Source organism: Notothenia rossii, assembly GCF_949606895.1.
Source record: "Notothenia rossii genome assembly, chromosome: 8".
Taxonomy (NCBI): domain Eukaryota; kingdom Metazoa; phylum Chordata; class Actinopteri; order Perciformes; family Nototheniidae; genus Notothenia; species Notothenia rossii.
The window spans coordinates 986,805-1,007,704 of NC_136906.1; the positions used below are offsets into that span (position 1 = coordinate 986,805).

Genomic DNA, 20,900 nt, shown 5'->3' on the forward strand with positions numbered 1-20,900 from the left:
ACCAGTATAAAAACCAGTATACTAACCAGTATACTAACCAGTATATTAACCAGTATAAAAACCAGTATACTAACCAGTATACTAACCAGTATACTAACCAGTATAAAAACCAGTATACTAACCAGTATAAAAACCAGTATAAAAACCAGTATACTAACCAGTATAAAAACCAGTATACTAACCAGTATACTAACCAGCATAAAAACCAGTATACTAACCAGTATAAAAACCAGTATACTAACCAGTATAAAAACCAGTATACTAACCAGTATACTAACCAGTATAAAAAACAGTATACTAACCAGTATAAAAACCAGTATACTAACCAGTATACTAACCAGTATACTAACCAGTATAAAAAACAGTATACTAACCAGTATAAAAACCAGTATACTAACCAGTATACTAACCAGTATACTAACCAGTATAAAAAACAGTATACTAACCAGTATAAAAACCAGTATACTAACCAGCATAAAAACCAGTATACTAACCAGTATACTAACCAGTATACTAACCAGTATAAAAACCAGTATACTAACCAGTATACTAACCAGTATAAAAAACAGTATACTAACCAGTATAAAAACCAGTATACTAACCAGTATAAAAACCAGTATACTAACCAGTATACTAACCAGTATAAAAAACAGTATACTAACCAGTATAAAAACCAGTATACTAACCAGTATACTAACCAGTATACTAACCAGTATAAAAACCAGTATACTAACCAGTATACTAACCAGTATAAAAAACAGTATACTAACCAGTATAAAAACCAGTATACTAACCAGCATAAAAACCAGTATACTAACCAGTATAAAAACCAGTATACTAACCAGTATACTAACCAGTATAAAAAACAGTATACTAACCAGTATACTAACCAGCATAAAAACCAGTATACTAACCAGTATACTAACCAGTATAAAAACCATTATAAAAACCAATATACAAACCAGTATAAAAACCAGTATAAAAACCAGTATACTAACCAGCATAAAAACCAGTATACTAACCAGTATACTAACCAGTATAAAAACCAGTATACTAACCAGTATAAAAACCAGTATACTAACCAGTATAAAAACCAGTATACAAACCAGTATAAAAACCAGTATAAAAAACAGTATACTAACCAGTATACTAACCAGCATAAAAACCAATATACTAACCAGTATACTAACCAGTATACTAACCAGTATAAAAACCAGTATAAAAACCAGTATACAAACCAGTATAAAAACCAGTATAAAAAACAGTATACTAACCAGTATACTAACCAGCATAAAAACCAGTATACTAACCAGTATAAAAACCAGTATAAAAACCAGTATACAAACCAGTATAAAAACCAGTATAAAAAACAGTATACTAACCAGTATACTAACCAGTATACTAACCAGTATAAAAACCAGTATACTAACCAGTATAAAAACCAGTATACAAACCAGTATAAAAACCAGTATAAAAAACAGTATACTAACCAGTATAAAAACCAGTATACTAACCAGTATAAAAACCAGTATACTAACCAGTATAAAAACCAGTATACAAACCAGTATAAAAACCAGTATAAAAAACAGTATACTAACCAGCATAAAAACCAATATACTAACCAGTATACTAACCAGTATACTAACCAGTATAAAAACCAGTATAAAAACCAGTATACAAACCAGTATAAAAACCAGTATAAAAAACAGTATACTAACCAGTATAAAAACCAATATACTAACCAGTATACTAACCAGTATAAAAACCAGTATACTAACCAGTATAAAAACCAGTATACTAACCAGTATAAAAACCAGTATACAAACCAGTATAAAAACCAGTATAAAAAACAGTATACTAACCAGCATAAAAACCAATATACTAACCAGTATACTAACCAGTATACTAACCAGTATACTAACCAGTATACTAACCAGTATAAAAACCAGTATAAAAACCAGTATAAAAAACAGTATACTAACCAGTATACTAACCAGTATAAAAACCAGTATAAAAACCAGTATACTAACCAGTATACTAACCAGTATATTAACCAGTATACTAACCAGTATAAAAACCAGTATAAAAACCAGTATACTAACCAGTATACTAACCAGTATAAAAACCAGTATAAAAACCAGTATACTAACCAGTATAAAAACCAGTATAAAAACCAGTATACTAACCAGTATAAAAACCAGTATAAAAACCAGTATAAAAACCAATATACTAACCAGTATACTAACCAGCATAAAAACCAATATACTAACCAGTATACTAACCAGTATAAAAACCAGTATAAAAAACAGTATACTAACCAGTATACTAACCAGCATAAAAACCAATATACTAACCAGTATACTAACCAGTATAAAAACCAGTATAAAAAACAGTATACTAACCAATATACTAACCAGTATACTAACCAGTATAAAAACCAGTATAAAAACCAGTATAAAAACCAATATACTAACCAGTATACTAACCAGTATAAAAACCAGTATAAAAACCAGTATACTAACCAGTATAATAACCAGTATACTAACCAGTATACTAACCAATAACCAGTAACTGTATCACCTGCTCCAGGTGTGTTCTTTCCTGTGCTTAGAGGTAACACCATACAGCTGCAGGAGATATTCAGGATGAACCAGATTATAGTTTCTGATGTTCAGGGGAAAACTGGAGATACGTCTTTATTATTATACCCTTTTGAAATCACTGAAAAGAGAACTGGATGTAAGATGTCACTGCTGTAATCTAAGTCCTCCTCCTCCTCCTCCTCCACCTCCTCCTCCTCCTCCTCCTCCTCCTCATCCTCCTCCTCCTCCTCCTCCTCTTCCTCAGTGGTGCGTAATGACAGGATGAAGAAGAAGAAGGAGGACAAGCGCCCCCTGGAGGTTGAGGTCTACGTTCTGTCTGCAGAAACAGAGCAGATGATCGAGGGAGTGAGACGAGCTCATCAGGGAACCTTCCCCTCTCTGGAGCAGCTGGGGAAATACACCACGGTACACACACACACACACACACACACACACACACACACACACACACACACACACACACACACACACACACACACACACACACACACACACACACACACACACACACACACACACACACACACACACACACACACACACACACATCGCTAAGAGGTTGACCAATCACAACAGAGTCGACCAGCTAACCAATCAGAGCAGACTGGGTTCTGGTTTCAGACAGAGGGTGAAAAGAGGGGCTGCAGCACAGACAGTATGAGAACAATAAAGAGCTTTAGAACTTTAGAGGAGACGTGGGATGTGTGTTGTTAAAGTGGATCTCACAGACTTCTGATGCGTCCTCTCCTCTCTCTCTGAACTTTAGAGGAGACGTGGGATGTGTGTTGTTAAAGTGGATCTCACAGACTTCTGATGCGTCCTCTCCTCTCTCTCTGAACTTTAGAGGAGACGTGGGATGTGTGTTGTTAAAGTGGATCTCACAGACTTCTGATGCGTCCTCTCCTCTCTCTCTGAACTTTAGAGGAGACGTGGGATGTGTGTTGTTAAAGTGGATCTCACAGACTTCTGATGCGTCCTCTCCTCTCTCTCTTCCTGCAGAACAACAGCTCGGAGCGACGCGTCTCTCTGGACGTCTCTCTGTGGGATAAGTTCAGCGAGCTCTCCACTAAATGCATCATAAAGACGGTGGAGTTTGCCAAGCAGCTGCCGGGCTTCACCACGCTCTCCATCGCTGACCAGATCACGCTGCTGAAGGCCGCCTGCCTGGACATCCTGGTGAGGAGGACACACTGTGAAGAACACACAATACAACACAGCTTTAAAAGCTCCACACCAAAGAGAACAGATCCCACAGCTCAGCTCACATAAAACAAGTCAAAACAATCAACTATTTAAACGCAATGAAAGCAAGAATCTACAAGAGGTCAATCCGCTAAGGAGAAGCAGACAACATGCAGTCTACAGGTGTACTGCAGGACTACTTCTACCTGTGTTTACCTGTAAGGACACTTTATACTGCAGAGGGACACATCCTACTTCTACTCCTGTGCATATCTCATCACACGTATGTACAACCCAATCTCATAGGCGTCTCTACGATGTGAAGAAGTGTGAGATAGGCACGGATAAAAGAAGCAGATGAGCAGATTTACACTGAGCATATAAATATGACTGGATGTTTATAAAATACCCATCAATGCAAAACATTCAATTTAAATTAAACATATTTATAAAAAGACTGAAAGTAACATGAATGTGAACACATGGTTAATAAATGCTGAACATAGAAAGGTGAACGGACAGACCAGGGCAGACCAGGGCAGACCAGGACAGACCAGGGCAGACCAGCACAGACCAGGACTGAGGGCAGACCAGGGCAGACCAGGACAGACCAGGGCAGACCAGGACAGACCAGGACAGACCAGGACAGACCAGGACTGAGGGCAGACCAGGACAGACCAGGACAGACCAGGGGGGGCAGACCAGGACAGACCAGGACAGACCAGGACAAAACAGGGCAGACCAGGGCAGACCAGGACAGACCAGGACAGACCAGGACAGACCAGGACTGAGGGCAGACCAGGGCAGACCAGGACAGACCATGGGGGGGCAGACCAGGGGGGGGCAGACCAGGACAGACCAGACCAGGACAGACCAGGACAGACCAGGGCAGATCAGGGTAGACCAGGACAGACCAGGGCAGACCAGGGCAGACCAGGACAGACCAGGGCAGACCAGGAAAGACCCGGACAGACCAGGGTGGGCAGACCAGGACAGACCAGGGCAGACCAGGGCAGACCAGGACAGACCAGGACAGACCAGGGTAGACCAGGACAGACCAGGGCAGACCAGGGCAGACCAGGACAGACCAGGACAGACCAGGACAGACCAGGACAGACCAGGACAGACCAGGACAGGCAGACCAGGACAGACCAGGACAGGCCAGGACAGACCAGGACTGAGGGCAGACCAGGGCATACCGGGACAGACCAGGGGGGGCAGGGCAGAGCAGGAAAGACCAGGGCAGACCAGGTGGGGCAGACCAGGGCAGACCAGGACAGACCAGGACAGACCAGGGTAGACCAGGACAGACCAGGGCAGACCAGGGCAGACCAGGACAGACCAGGACAGACCAGGACAGACCAGGACAGACCAGGACAGACCAGGACAGGCAGACCAGGACAGACCAGGACAGGCCAGGACAGACCAGGACTGAGGGCAGACCAGGGCATACCGGGACAGACCAGGGGGGGCAGGGCAGAGCAGGAAAGACCAGGGCAGACCAGGTGGGGCAGACCAGGGCAGACCAGGACAGACCAGGGCAGACCTGGACAGACCAGGAGCTGAAGCTGGGTCAGCAACACGTGAAGATAAATTATATGGGAGCGGTTCCCATCCATGGATGTTTAATAAGAACTGGATTCAGCGTGGGAGGAAGGGTCTCGTTCTTTCCTATGAGAGCTGCTCATTGGCGTATGAGGACAAAATGGTCCAACTTTTGAGAGAGAGAAACGTCACAGATTACCCAGCATGCCTGGCTGTCAGAGCAGAAGAACCCGTATATGCGCTCACAGAGCATGCGCCCCTTAAGCCCCGCCCCCCGAGCTCCCACTCTCGGCTCAGAAGAATGAATGGAGACAGAAAATAAATCTAGATTCGGCTTTAAGTGCATTTTACAACTTTAAGGACCTAATGATTATAATAAGGGCTATAACATAGTTCATACTGGGTAGTTTATTTAGTTTAACAAATATTATCCACTGATTTACAGACATCTCTTTCCCCATGTTAGTCAATGGGGAAAAGTCTTTCTGGGCCCAGTGACGTCACGGACTGATACGGAGGTTGTAGTACTGCCGTTTGGCCACTACGAATATTTTCATAAGAGTCCATGGCACTTCCTGGGGCTTGTTCCTAACCTGTATGTGTTTGGCGGCCCACTTGCAATGCCTTCACATTAATAATTATAATTATAAAAATGATTTGCAAAACATTATGATTTGTGTGGAAACATTTTCATTATTACACATTTTTTTTATTTGAACCTCTTTTCCTTTCTCTTTCTTGACCCTCCTTAGCAACGATCATTACAGTCCTTAGCAACGGCCATTACAGTCCTTGACAGCGGTCTGTTCTACTGGATTTACAACGTGTCATATGTTCTGAATCGACCAATCAGAACTTTATTTAGCCTCCTTCTTGTGGATGAATGTGGGCCGCAAGCACATTTTTGATTCTTAAATGGGCCCTGAGGGGGAAAAGGTTGGGAACCGCTGGTCTAAGGAAATACTTCTGGACTTCTTGAAGGTACAAAGAGCAACTGGCCCTGAAGGGAACACAGACTAAATACAAAGGGGGAGGGATGATCATTAGGGACCAATTAGGGATGGTTACACAGAGGGGGTCCATCAATGACAGGAAGTGATGACAGGAGAATGAGAGGAGAGTAACACAAATCAAACAGGAATAACAGAATGGCAACGAAACAAACATTATCTTAGTGATAAACATTCAACTAATTAAATGGTTGGTGGGTGATTGGTTGATTGATGTGTGAATTGATTGGTTAATTTATTAATGTGTTGATTGATTGATTGGTTAATGAAAGTATAACATCCTAAACCTCTGAGTCCTTTCGATGTGGTTAAAGACACGTTTTATCAACCCGCTCCATAGAAATGATGCAGAGAACTTAATATTCTCCCTTTAAGTCTAAACTCTGAACCTCTCGCCCCTCCCCCCCCCCCTCAGATTCTGAGGATCTGCACCCGCTACACCCCCGATAAAGACACCATGACGTTCTCCGACGGGCTGACTCTGAACCGGACTCAGATGCATAACGCCGGCTTCGGCCCGCTCACAGACCTCGTGTTCACCTTCGCCAACCAGCTGCTGCCGCTGGAGATGGACGACGCCGAGACCGGGCTGCTGAGCGCCATCTGCCTGCTCTGTGGAGGTACTGCACCTCATAGAGTATATATTAAAGTGGGGATGCTGTGTGTGGCTCGGCTGTAGCAAAACTCCAGAGACGCCAAAATTACAAACAACCTTTACTCAAGTAAAAGTACAGATACTCTGTTTGAAAATACTCTGGTGAAAGTAGAAGTACTGACTAAACTTTTTTACTCAAGTAAAAGTAAAGAGGGCTTTGAAATGTACTTCAGTAAAAAGTACCCATAACTAGCAGCTGTTTTAAAGAGTACCTGACCTCCCTTTATATTAATAGAACAATAATGTCATTGTTAGCTAATGAATGTTTCCATGGTGACCAACGGCAACATGACAACGTTTTCATTGGTCCCTCTTCTTTAGAGAAGACCAGGAAATGATGGATACACGGATCGTGTTCAAATCAATAGGCACGCAATGACTCTAAAGAATAATGATCACGCCACCAAACACACATTCAGACTAAAGGAACCAGCCTGTTTGGAAAATGAGAGAAGTAGAAAGTACAGGTATTTGAGTTCAACATGTAAGAAGTAGAAAGTACAGGTATTTGAGTTCAACATGTAAGAAGTAGAAAGTACAGGTATTTGAGTTCAACATGTAAGAAGTAGAAAGTACAGGTATTTGGGTTCAACATGTGAGAAGTAGAAAGTACAGGTATTTGAGTTCAACATGTAAGAAGTAGAAAGTACAGGTATTTGAGTTCAACATGTAAGAAGTAGAAAGTACAGGTATTTGAGTTCAACATGTAAGAAGTAGAAAGTACAGGTATTTGAGTTCAACATGTAAGAAGTAGAAAGTACAGGTATTTGAGTTCAACATGTAAGAAGTAGAAAGTACAGGTATTTGAGTTCAACATGTAAGAAGTAGAAAGTACAGGTATTTGAGTTCAACATGTAAGAAGTAGAAAGTACAGGTATTTGAGTTCAACATGTAAGAAGTAGAAAGTACAGGTATTTGGGTTCAACATGTAAGAAGTAGAAAGTACAGGTATTTGGGTTCAACATGTAAGAAGTAGAAAGTACAGGTATTTGTGTTCAACATGTAAGAAGTAGAAAGTACAGGTATTTGAGTTCAACATGTAAGAAGTAGAAAGTACAGGTATTTGAGTTCAACATGTAAGAAGTAGAAAGTACAGGTATTTGAGTTCAACATGTAAGAAGTAGAAAGTACAGGTATTTGGGTTCAACATGTAAGAAGTAGAAAGTACAGGTATTTGGGTTCAACATGTAAGAAGTAGAAAGTACAGGTATTTGTGTTCAACATGTAAGAAGTAGAAAGTACAGGTATTTGAGTTCAACATGTAAGAAGTAGAAAGTACAGGTATTTGAGTTCAACATGTAAGAAGTAGAAAGTACAGGTATTTGAGTTCAACATGTAAGAAGTAGAAAGTACAGGTATTTGGGTTCAACATGTAAGAAGTAGAAAGTACAGGTATTTGTGTTCAACATGTAAGAAGTAGAAAGTACAGGTATTTGTGTTCAACATGTAAGAAGTAGAAAGTACATGTATTTGGGTTCAACATGTAAGAAGTAGAAAGTACAGGTATTTGTGTTCAACATGTGAGAAGTAGAAAGTACAGGTATTTGTGTTCAACATGTAAGAAGTAGAAAGTACAGGTATTTGAGTTCAACATGTAAGAAGTAGAAAGTACATGTATTTGGGTTCAACATGTAAGAAGTAGAAAGTACAGGTATTTGTGTTCAACATGTGAGAAGTAGAAAGTACAGGTATTTGTGTTCAACATGTAAGAAGTAGAAAGTACAGGTATTTGTGTTCAACATGTGAGAAGTAGAAAGTACAGGTATTTGAGTTCAACATGTGAGAAGTAGAAAGTACAGGTATTTGAGTTCAACATGTAAGAAGTAGAAAGTACATGTATTTGGGTTCAACATGTAAGAAGTAGAAAGTACAGGTATTTGTGTTCAACATGTGAGAAGTAGAAAGTACAGGTATTTGTGTTCAACATGTAAGAAGTAGAAAGTACAGGTATTTGAGTTCAACATGTAAGAAGTAGAAAGTACAGGTATTTGAGTTCAACATGTAAGAAGTAGAAAGTACAGGTATTTGTGTTCAACATGTAAGAAGTAGAAAGTACAGGTATTTGTGTTCAACATGTAAGAAGTAGAAAGTACAGGTATTTGAGTTCAACATGTAAGAAGTAGAAAGTTCAGGTACTTGAGTTCAAAATGTAAGAAGTCAAAGTAAAAAGTCGTCAGAAAAATAAGTAGTAGAGTAAAGTAGGCTACTGATACCAGAAACATGTACTTAAGTACAGTAACGAAGTATTAGTACTCCATTACTTCCCATCTCTTCGCCCAAGAGCTCCGGTCTCTGAGGAAAACATTCACGGTGTCCAAACGGCGGATCTACAACCTCCGTATCAGTCCGTGACGTCACTGGGCCAGAAAGACTTTTCCCCATTGACTAACATGGAGAAAGAGATGTCTGTAAATCAGTTGATCATTTTTAAAAACCAAAAGAAACTACCCAGTATGAACGATTTTAAAGCCCTTATTAGAATCATTAGGTCCTTAAAGTTGTAAAATGCGCTAAGCTGAATCTAGATTTATTTTCACTCTCCATTCATTCTACTGATTCGTTCTACAGGAGATTGGGGCGGGGCTTAATGACAGGAGGCGGGGCTTAAGGGGAAACTCAACTGTGTTCTATCAACCACATATTGGTACTTCTGCTGTGACAGCAAGGCATGATGTGTAATTTGTGACGTTATGACGCCCTCACATTGAACTAAGGTGTCATTCTCTAACTGTAGTAGGGGAAATATTTAATGCATGTGGTATATCATGATGAAACAAAATATCGTCACAAACTATTTGTAATAGTTACAACGTTTTGCTTTGGGTGTGTGTGTGTGTGTGTGTGTGTGTGTGTGTGTGTGTGTGTGTGTGTGTGTGTGTGTGTGTGTGTGTGTGTGTGTGTGTGTGTGTGTGTGTGTGTGTGTGTGTGTGTGTGTGTGTGTGTGTGTGTGTGTGTGTGTGTGTGTGTGTGTGTGTGTGTGTGTGTGTGTGTGTGTGTGTGTGTGTGTATGTGTGTGTGTGTGTGTGTTGTAGACCGTCAAGACCTGGAGGAGTCGGACAAGGTGGATGTTCTGCAGGAACCCATGCTGGAGGCCCTGAAGGTCGGACCCCCTCCTATCAGCATGTAGTCATCTGAGTCGTGTTTATATTTAAAGTATATATTTATATTTTTACAACGATCCCCTCTGTGTGTGCAGATGTATGTGAGGAGGAGGAGGCCGGACAAACCCTGCATGTTCCCCAAAATACTGATGAAGATCACCGACCTGAGGAGCATCAGTGTGAAGGGTGAGACACACACACACACACACACACACACACACACACACACACACACACACACACACACACACACACACACACACACACACACACACACACACACACACACACACACACACACACACACACACTCTATGAACTCTATATACTTTATAAACCTCAGTAAAATGACTAAATCTCCCCCCCCCCCCTCCCTGTGTTGCAGGAGCAGAGCGAGTGATCTCTCTGAAGATGGAGATCCCGGGCTGCATGCCCCCTCTCATCCAGGAGATGCTGGAGAACTCTGAGGGTCTGGAGGGAGCTGGGGGAGGGAAGGGAGGAGGAGATAAGGGAGGGAAGGGAGGGAGTGGAGGAGGGAAGGGAGGAGGAGGAGGAACCAGAGAGGAAGATAAACCAGAGCTCCGTCTTTCACCAAAACCAGATTCCTCCTCCAGTCCGAGTCCTTCTCCTTGTTCCCGGTCCTCTCCTCCCCCCTCCAGCTGAAGGTCATGACCCCCACCTGAAGGTCTACGCCCCCCAGAGGCATCACACTGCCATACACCCCTCCACAACCCCAGCAGACTGAGAGCAGGAGGTGTGAGGCAGTGTGGGAGGGAACCCGGACATACAACCTGCAAAAAGCTGCCTCCTGGTTATTATTGTAGGAGCCAATCAGAGCCCTGGGTTTAAAGGGAGGAAGACTTTAACCCCCCACCAGGAAGTGCGCCGGACGTTGAAGCTAATTTCCGTAGTGGCCAAACAGAGGTACTACAACTACCGTGACGTCATGTTGGCCCAAAGATACTTTCCCCCATTGACTTACATCGAAAAGTGAAGAGACGTCTGTAAATCAGCGGATCATTTTTCTGTAATAAACTCCCCAGCACGAGGCGTACTGGTTGGAGGCGGGGCTTAATGTCGGGGCGGGGCTTAAGGGAAACTCCAGGGCTCTTTGACTGTGAATAGATACAGAAGATCCCATTAAACTTAAAGCCTCCAATTCTCCATCGAGTCACTTTACTGGGGGGGCCGTGCTGGGACCAGTCATTGAATGAGAGGCACATTTAGAGCTGGAGACAGAGATGGTTACATTATGATGTCATAGCGCACAAAGACATGAAACACCATCATCGATTTTTGTGAACAACAGAATTTGTGTTATAATTGTAGAAGCTGACTTCACTGTGCAGCTCGGGGAAATACAAGACTTCTGCAGCAGAACGTTGTTGTTATTCAGGAACACCCTGGTTCCTGCCTTCATACCCAGAGCTCTGATTGGCTGAGGTTGATGAAAGTCGTGGAAATGAAGGATTCTGAGGACGGTCTGATGAAGAGGAGCATTATGGGATGTATATTGTTCAGAGGCAATATCTGTAATATATTGTAAATATAAAAAATCACTGTGAGAGGTTTTCAGAAGGAGTGGACTCAGACAAGAAGTTATTTTCCTAACTGTAAATGTGTACAGACTGTATCCCCCAAAACACACCTGTAAACACACACACACACACACACACACACACACACACACACACACACACACACACACACACACACACACACACACACACACACACACACACACACACACACACACACACACACACACATCAGGGAGCGATCCTTGATTTGTTTTTCTTCCACTAATGAAATGGAGACTTAATGAGATATGTTTCAGTTTCGTCGTTCAGAAAAGACGTGTTTAGATTTCAGACTCAACGAAATGAAAAGACTTCACACTAAAAACAGTTTGACACGACTCTGGAACAGAGGCCCCGTCAAGGAGCTACAGCACGACCACACACAGTTTCAAATGTTGTTATAGTCGGCACCACTTCCTGTCAGTGTGCAGTCGAGGGTCACTGCGTCCCTGCACTCCGTCTGTCAGGTACACACCTGTACACATCTACAGGTATTCAATGAAGAATATGATTTCTGCTTCTACCCTGAAGTGTGTCTGCTCTCTGTTCAAACACCTGTTGATTAAATATGCTGGAAAATATCTCAGACGAGTCAAAGGAACATTTTTTTAACTTTTAATATTTTTCAGGAATTCATTGTTTTCCCTTTTTCATTTGTTTGATGAATGAATAATTTAAAGGCTGTTTAGAACAAGATAAAGGTCTGAAAAGGAAAAGACGAGTGAAGCAAGGAAGGGATAAAGGGTTGAAGGGATCCAGGAAGGAAGGGATGATCAGGTGAAGGGATGTAGGGAAGGAGGGATAGAGGGATAAAGGGAGGGAGGTATGCAGTGATGTAGGGGTGAAGGCATACAAGGGTGAAGGGATCTAGGAAGGGAGGGATGTATGAAGATGTAGGAAGGAGGGGTGAAGGTGAAAAGGAAGTTGGGGATAATTAGGTGAAAGGGATCTAGGGTAAAGGAAGATGTAGGGTGGGAGGATGAAGGGTTGTAGTCAGGCCCCCCCCCCCCAACGTAATTTACAGTTTTTTACTCTGTTCGATCTGAATATTCTTTAAATGAAAAACATCTATATTGATTCTGACTCTTCTACATCCAACTCACAGGTTTATCATGACTTTGAGAACACAGATTATTAATTGAACCCTTTCAGAAGGGAAGATATGGTCCTTTGTGGGAAAGTCATTTTCGAGCCTGAGACCTGAAACACAGGCTCAGGGTTGAACAAATGAAGGGGTGAACAGGCTCAGGGTTGAACAGGTGAAGGGGTGAACAGGTGAAGGGGTGAACAGGTGAAGGGGTGAACAGGTGGAGGGGTGAACAGGTGAAGGGGTGAACAGGTGAAGGGGTGAACAGGTGAAGGGGTGAACAGGTGAAGGGGTGAACAGGCTCAGGGTGGAACAGGTGAAGGGGTGAACAGGTGAAGGGGTGAACAGGTGAAGGGGTGAACAGGCTCAGGGTGGAACAGGTGAAGGGGTGAACAGGTGAAGGGGTGAACAGGTGAAGGGGTGAACAGGTGGAGGGGTGAACAGGTGAAGGGGTGAACAGGTGAAGGGGTGAACAGGTGAAGGGGTGAGCAGGTGAAGGGTTGAACAGGTGAAGGGGTGAACAGGTGAAGGGGTGAACAGGTGAAGGGGTGAACAGGTGAAGGGTTGAACAGGTGAAGGGGTGAACAGGTGAAGGGGTGAACAGGTGAAGGGTTGAACAGGTGAAGGGGTGAACAGGTGAAGGGTTGAACAGGTGAAGGGGTGAGCAGGTGAAGGGTTGAACAGGTGGAGGGGTGAACAGGTGAAGGGGTGAACAGGTGAAGGGGTGAACAGGTGAAGGGTTGAACAGGTGAAGGGGTGAACAGGTGAAGGGTTGAACAGGTGAAGGGTTGAACAGGTGAAGGGGTGAACAGGTGAAGGGGTGAACAGGTGAAGGGGTGAACAGGTGAAGGGGTGAATGGATTGATAACATAAATGTAATGTTAAGATGGAAGACAGTATAGTGGACCGCACATGCAGTGAATGTAAATATCACAATATTCGTTTAGTCCAACGTTAGTCTCTCCAGGTTATTTCTTCACGCTAAGGTGTGACGGAGCTCTAAGAGGCGCCTCGTCTCCTCCGTCACCACGGGGAAAACCTTGGCTCCTTCAAAGCCGTTGAAGTTGGTGCTCAGAGAGACAGTGTACGCCCCCATGTGGTGGACGAGCAGCCAGTCGCCCACCTGCAGCTCAGGAATCATGGCGCTGTCCGACACTTTATCAAAGCTGTCGCAGGTCGGACCCCAGACCACCGAGCGGTACCTCACCTCGCCGACCCCCACGGCCTACAGACAAGGATTTAAATATGAAATACAGACCAGAATTTACACCTTTTCCATTCAGTGGAGGAGAGCAGCGCTACAGTACGTCGTACTTCAAATGTGATTCAAATAAATACAAGAGAAAATAAATATCAATAAGATGTATTCCACAGGGCTCAGTGCTGGGACCTATTTTGTTCACCCTATATATGCTTCCACTACGCAATATTATAAGGAATCATTCTGTAAACTTTCATTGTTATGCGGATGATACTCAACTATATTTATCAATCAAGCCTGATGAAATTAATCATCTAAATAAAATTCAAGACTGCCTCAAGGACTTAAAAACGTGGATGACCTTAAACTTTTTGATGTTAAACAAAACCAAAACTGAAGTTATTGTACTTGGCCCGAAGAATCTACGAAACAAATTATCCAAAGATATACTAACTATGGATGGCATTAATTTGGCCTCCAGTGAGACTGTAAGGAATCTTGGTGTTATATTTGATCAGGATTTATCCTTTAACGCCCACATAAAATCCATTTCAAGGACCGCCTACTTCCATCTACGTAACATTGCAAAAATCAGGCATATCTTGCCTCAAAACGATGCAGAGAAACTAGTCCATGCATTTGTTACTTCAAGGCTGGATTATTGTAACTCCTTATTATCAGGGTGTACCAAGAAGTCAGTCAAGTCGCTTCAGCTGATTCAAAATGCTGCAGCTCGTGTACTAACCAGAGTTAGGAAAAGGGACCACATTACTCCTGTTCTGGCTGCCTTACACTGGCTCCCTATAGAACACAGGATAGAATTTAAAATTCTTCTTCTCGCCTACAAAGCCCTTAATGGGCAGACGCCATCTTACCTTAACTCATTATACCCTACTGGCCTACTAGGGCATTGCGTTCCAAGAATGCAGGGTTGTTGGTTGTTCCTAGAGTCTCTAAAAGTACAATGGGAGCCAGAGCCTTTTCTTATCAAGCTCCACTTTTGTGGAATCAGCTTCCAGTTTGTGTTCGGACGGCAGACACCCTATCCGTTTTTAAGAGTGCGCTTAAGACCTTCCTTTTTGATAAAGCTTATAGTGATAAAATAAAATAATCTAATAAGAGTGCATTGACGTAGATACGTTGTGCCTCCTCACCTACATTTGAGTTCTTACTCTTTCACTTAAATCCTAAAAACTTAGATCTTATATTTAAAACTTTATCCAAACCTTTCCCCTCTCTGACCTCTGGAGGTTTGTTAGAGGGTAACAGGTTGCAGAGAAGGCCTAACCCGGCCGGGGAGTGTGGAACGTAGTCACTGACCCACTCCTACCTCTGACCAGTTCAGGTTCCAGTGGAGACCTCTCTCCCTGTGTGTGCCTCTCCACCTCTGTTTCCTACTTCTTACTTGCTACCCTTTTCCCTCAACCTATCCTAAGGGAGTGTATGTATGTAGACACGTTAGTTTAGCTGCTATAGGCTTGGATTGTTGGGGGGGGGGGGGCACCTTACTTCTTCCTTCTGTCCGTTTGTACCTGTGTACTCTCATGTTCCGATTAACCCAGCTTCCCCCAAATCTCTTTTTTGTGTCCATATATACGCCGGGATCCTGAGTCGAGGCTGATCGTCTTGCTGTGGTCGTGTGTCCTGGATCCTCTATCCTGAGCACTAGATCTGAGTCCTGGATCCTCTATCCTGAGCACTGGATCTGAGTCCTGGACTTCGAGTCGTGGCTGAACCTGTCTCTGCGGTCCTGCCTGACTCTCATCAAACTACTTCCCTGATGGCTCCCACAGGATTGTAGCTGACATCCTCGTGGATTTATCTTCTTATTACAGACACATGCATTTCCTAAAATTTGGTCTACCGACGCTGTAAATGTATTATCTCTTCTTTCCACACGGCATCTATTGCACGTCTGTCCGTCCTGTGAGAGGGATCCTCCTCTGTTGCTCTCCCTGAGGTTTCTCCATGTTCCCCTTTAAACTGTGGGGTTTCTCTGGAAGTGTTTCCTTGTACGATGTGAGGGTCTAAGGACAGAGGGTCTAAGGACAGAGGGTCTGAGGACAGAGGGTCTGAGGACAGAGGGTCTAAGGACAGAGGGTCTGAGGACAGAGGGTCTAAGGACAGAGGGTCTGAGGACAGAGGGTCTGAGGATAGAGGGTCTAAGGACAGAGGGTCTGAGGATAGAGGGTCTAAGGACAGAGGGTCTGAGGACAGAGGGTCTAAGGACAGAGGGTCTAAGGACAGAGGGTCTAAGGACAGAGGGTGTTGTATTGTCATACTGATATTCTGTACAAACTGTGAAGTCCACTGAGACAAATGTAACATTTTTGATATTGGGCTATATAAATAAACATTGATTGATTGATATTTAATTAAATGTATTCTCTCTCCAAGTCTGAGTACAAGTACCTCAACATTGTATTTAAGTAATGTACTTCTGTAAATGTACTTTGTGTCTATCCACCACTGAGTATTAACCATGATCAGATACTATAAAAAGAGAGATCTTTAGAGAGTGGAGTTAATGGTCGTGTATATGAGGGTGTTCACCCTGTGAGGAAGCAGCTGGATGGAGGGGTGAGCCGGGTCGTTGACGATGCAGCTCAGGGATCCATACACTCCATCGTTGATGTAATACATAATCTGTCCACCAGGGCCACTCTCCTCACAGTCTGGAACACATCCAAAGTTATTCAGAGGACTCACAATATGCAAACAGGTGTTTAAATAGCAGGACACTTAAAGTAAATGATGCTTTAGTCCTCTGTCCCCTCCAAGTGTACATTTCACCTGGAGACCAATTCATTAGCAATTTATCTGACAAGCTAGCGCTGCTTTTCCTCATAAAGTGAGATTACTCTTTTTGGCGATGACGTTCACTGCCAGGGTGAAGGCCGACTCCACGTAGAACCGGCCCGGTTCTGCAATGATCTGGACCCCACAGTCGGGCGGGAAGAATTTATCCAGAGACGCATTTATAACGTCTGAAAACTGGTGGGGGGGAAAGCACATTTTCAGAGGGATCACACCACACTAATAATAATAGATTTATTCTGTTAGCGCTTTTACAGGTACTCAAAGACGCTTTACAGATATAGTGAAAAGGAAAGAACAACAAATCAATATATATAGTTCAAGTAAAATAATACAAAAACAATCACACATTAAAAGCCAGATTGAAGAGGTGAGTTTTTTGAAGGTGGTGAGGTCAGGGCAGTCTCTCATGGGAACTGGGAAACTGCATAGATATTAAAGAAATAACACAACCCGTATATTCCTGAAGGACCTGTGATGGCCCCCCCCCTCATACTGGGAAGTCATTACTTTGTCACTGGAACGCTGCCTTGAAGAACTTCTGAATATTTCTGACTCAGTTTACCTCTTCAAATTTGACCTCAAAGTTGTCTCTGCCGGAGAATCCACCGCCGATATCCAGGAGACTCATCTGAACGCCCAACACACTCTGAAACACACACACACACACACACACACACACACACACACACACACACACACACACACACACACACACACACACACACACATACACACACACACACACACACACACACACACACACACACACACACACACACACACACACACAAACACACACACACACACACACACACACACACAGTCACACCAACATACTCTGAAATACATCAACAGACTCTGAAAAAGACTCACGGCGATGTCGAACACTTGTCGTGCGTCGGAGATGGCTCTCTGGAAGGCCTGACTCCCGGTGCAGCCGCTGCCCACGTGGAAGCTGACACCAATCACCGTGAGGTCCAGATCTATAGCGAGGCCCAGCAGCCTCTCCACCAATCCCAGACCAGCACCAAACTTAGAGCTGAGTCTCAGCAGCGAATCAGAGTCATCCGCCGCGATCCGGAGCACCAATCTGCAGGGGGTCGACCAATCAGGGATCAACCAATCACTGTCCAACCCAATCACTGTTCAACCAATCACTGTTCAACCAATCACTGTTCAACCAATCACTGTTCAACCAATCACTGTCCAACCCAATCACTGTTCAACCAATCACTGTTCAACCAATCACTGTTCAACCAATCACTTTTTAACCAATCACTGTCCAACCTAACACTGGTACAAGAACACTAAATGAGGGTTATTAAAAGACGATTATTTTAGTTTTCCCTACATTGAAATACTGAAGTAAAGTACCTCAAAATTGCACTGAAGTACAGTAAAGGAATAAATGTACTTAGTTACTGTACCCCTCTGCTAATGCGAGTGCTAACAGAGACAGGTGGGCTCACCTGGCCTTGGGGTGACAGAGAGAGATCTTTCTGAGCTCTTCCTCGCTGTCAAAGGTCATCGTTTGGACTCGGTGAGCGGCGGCGAATCTGATGTGAGACATGGGTTTGGTTGTGTGAGCGAAGATGATTTTATCAGGAGAAACGCCGAGGTTCAGCACCATCTGGATCTCAGCCTGCAGGGAGAGGGAACCAGTTCAAACTGGGTCAGGGTGTTAGAGAGCAAGGACCTGACTGTAAGATCTGCTCTGTTGGTACAGATGACACTGACCTAATACAGTTAGTACGTTAGTTTGATCATTTATGATTTTTTTTTTAGCTAATTCCCTTTCAGTGAGGGGGGTCCTGAACCCTCTTCCCTATACATTCCCTCTCTAGTCTGTATGCTGCTGAGTCAGGATGAATGTAAAGTCATCTTCACAAGTTGTTCGTCCATCTTCTTGAGTTTTTATGCAAAGGTCCCTGATCTAAAGTGTTCTGATGGTCTGGGGTAACTTGCTCGGGTTTATCATAATGTTTTGTGAAAAGAGAGTTCAATAATAGTGAAATGAGTTTGTATGCAATGGTTTAGTGATGGGAGTTACGGCTCTTTGAAGGAAGCCGGATCTTATGGCTCCGTTCCTATCCCGAGAGCCGTTCAAAAGAGACGGGTTTTTTTTAAGTGGCGGTGGAGATTATTTGTTGGCTTTACAAATGTTGCACTCCGCTTTATCATCGCCTATGTTTTTGTTGAAGTGCATCCAAATGCTGCTGCGTTTTCACGTTTGGCAAATGTTTTCACCCCAAAATCACGTGGTCTACCTGTACCACTTGTTATGACTTCTCTCTCTTCCGTTAAGACCCGCCCCTACTCTGCCTCTGATTGGCTAACCCTAACCCACAAAATCTCCCTCCTCGTGCCCAAACCTAACCAATCAGAGGCACTCCTGCCTGAACCTAACCAATCAGAGTAGGGGCGGGTCTTCACAGAATGCGCTTGGGGAACAAAATCAAGTTTTTTCATTGATCACGCAAAGGCGAGTGGATTTATGGCAGGCAGTGAACCAACGGTAAAAAGAATGGCTCTCACCAAGTACGACTCGGTTCCCTTCGTTCGTACCAAAGAGCCATTTAAAAGAATCGTTTGCGAACGTAACATCACTGTAATGGTTTAACTGGTCCCTGATCTAAAGTACTGATGGTATGTGGTACCTTGCTGGCGCAGTCGAACCCGGTGCTCAGCGCTCTCAGGACCCTCAGCACGGCGGGGGTGTTGTTGCACTTCACGGCGTAGAAAGGCTTCACTCGAGGGAGGAGAGTTAGCCACTGCTGGTGACGATCAATCACAGACTGGAGGTCCGCCACCAAGAACGGCTCCTCGCTGTCCTGGAGGGAATATTCAGATACTTTACTCGAGGACAAGTACTGCACTGAAAAACACTGAAATACTGAAACCTGTTTTTCACTCTGACCCTGTTGCTAAAGTTCCATCTTATCTTATCTTGCTTGATTAAATGTACTGAGTTTCCACCACTGATGGATGAAGCAGTGTTGAGACCCTCGACGACCCCTCGACACTCACCTCTGATTGGAGCGTTTTGATTTTATTGTCTATGAAGTCGTTGATGGTCCGTCCATCGTCCAGAACGTGAACGTCACCAGAGGAGAAATCCTTCAGGGATGATCCGTTCAGAGCTGCTGGTGAGGAATAAGAGGGAGTCGTCAACAAAGGGTTAAATACATCTGACAGGTTCTGAGGATAATGAGAACGCTTTGAGAAATAAGACAGTAGACGAAGCAACAAGATGTAGAAGTAGAAGAAATTCATTTACATAAAACAGCTGATTCTTAAAGCACTGTTCTGCCCAACACAAGTGTGTGAAGTTTTACCGCGGCAGCAAAGTCGTTCCCTGATATATATATATATACATATATACACAATGACTCCAAGCGGTTCTTTGTGTATGTGCACAACCGCATACGCAGGTCGTCTTCTCCTCAACCGATCTGGCCACCAGGTCTGTACCCGGGTCACGGGTTCATCAGGACAATAAGAACTGTAACGTCTTCATTCTCACTGAGACTTGGCTCAACTCCTCTATCCCGGACTCCGCCATTGTTCCAGAAGGCTTCACTATATTTCACCAGGATCGGACTGCTAATTCAGAGAGAAGCAAGGGAGGTGGTGTGTGCGTCATGACAAAATGTAACTGGTGCACAGATGTGGAGATTATTTCTTCAGACTTTTCCCCTCATTTGGAGCACCTCATGATCACATGCCGGGAGAGTTTACATGCATGGTGATTACAGCTGTTTTGAATTATCGACAGGACGGAGACTTCACGGGCAGAGGCGGCATTCGTTGTGGATTTAACAACGCCAATATGAAGAAAGTCCTGCCGAGATACTTTCAACACATCAGCTGCCCGACGCACGGTGGAAATACACTGGACCATGTTTATTCCCCTTTTTGACATGGATATAAGGCTCTCCCTCGCCCTCCCTTTGACAAATCAGACCACATCTCTCTGCTGCTGCTGCCTGCTTACAGGCAGAAACTGACGACAAACAGGTCCACAGACGACGCCATAGCCCTCACCATCCACACTGCCCTCTCACACCTGGACCAGAGGAACACATATGAGAATGCTGTTCATTGACTACAGCTCAG

At 43.7% G+C, this 20,900-nt stretch overlaps 2 protein-coding genes across 2 annotated transcripts in view; one reads left to right on the top strand and one right to left on the bottom strand.

Annotated features, from left to right (window-relative positions):
- Positions 1–12,257, top strand: part of LOC307014744 (retinoic acid receptor alpha-A-like) — a 26,096-nt gene extending 13,839 nt beyond the window's left edge. The window contains exons 4-9 of the mRNA XM_079642850.1: positions 2,848–3,008; positions 3,603–3,779; positions 6,756–6,960; positions 10,028–10,095; positions 10,192–10,282; positions 10,482–12,257. Of these exons, the coding sequence (XP_079498976.1) occupies positions 2,848–3,008; positions 3,603–3,779; positions 6,756–6,960; positions 10,028–10,095; positions 10,192–10,282; positions 10,482–10,759 (980 nt within the window). The 3' untranslated portion in view covers positions 10,760–12,257. The remainder of the gene's footprint in view (positions 1–2,847; positions 3,009–3,602; positions 3,780–6,755; positions 6,961–10,027; positions 10,096–10,191; positions 10,283–10,481) is intronic.
- Positions 12,258–13,739: 1,482 nt separating this feature from the next.
- LOC307014329 (ornithine decarboxylase-like) lies at positions 13,740–20,346 on the bottom strand (the record flags this gene model as incomplete). The annotated part of the gene is made up of 9 exons (XM_079642203.1): positions 13,740–13,988; positions 16,518–16,639; positions 16,826–16,958; positions 17,347–17,430; positions 17,658–17,874; positions 18,254–18,426; positions 19,442–19,615; positions 19,812–19,982; positions 20,308–20,346. 9 exons carry the CDS (start codon positions 20,344–20,346, stop codon positions 13,740–13,742), a joined length of 1,362 nt encoding a protein of 453 aa, XP_079498329.1.
- Positions 20,347–20,900: the final 554 nt, after the last annotated feature.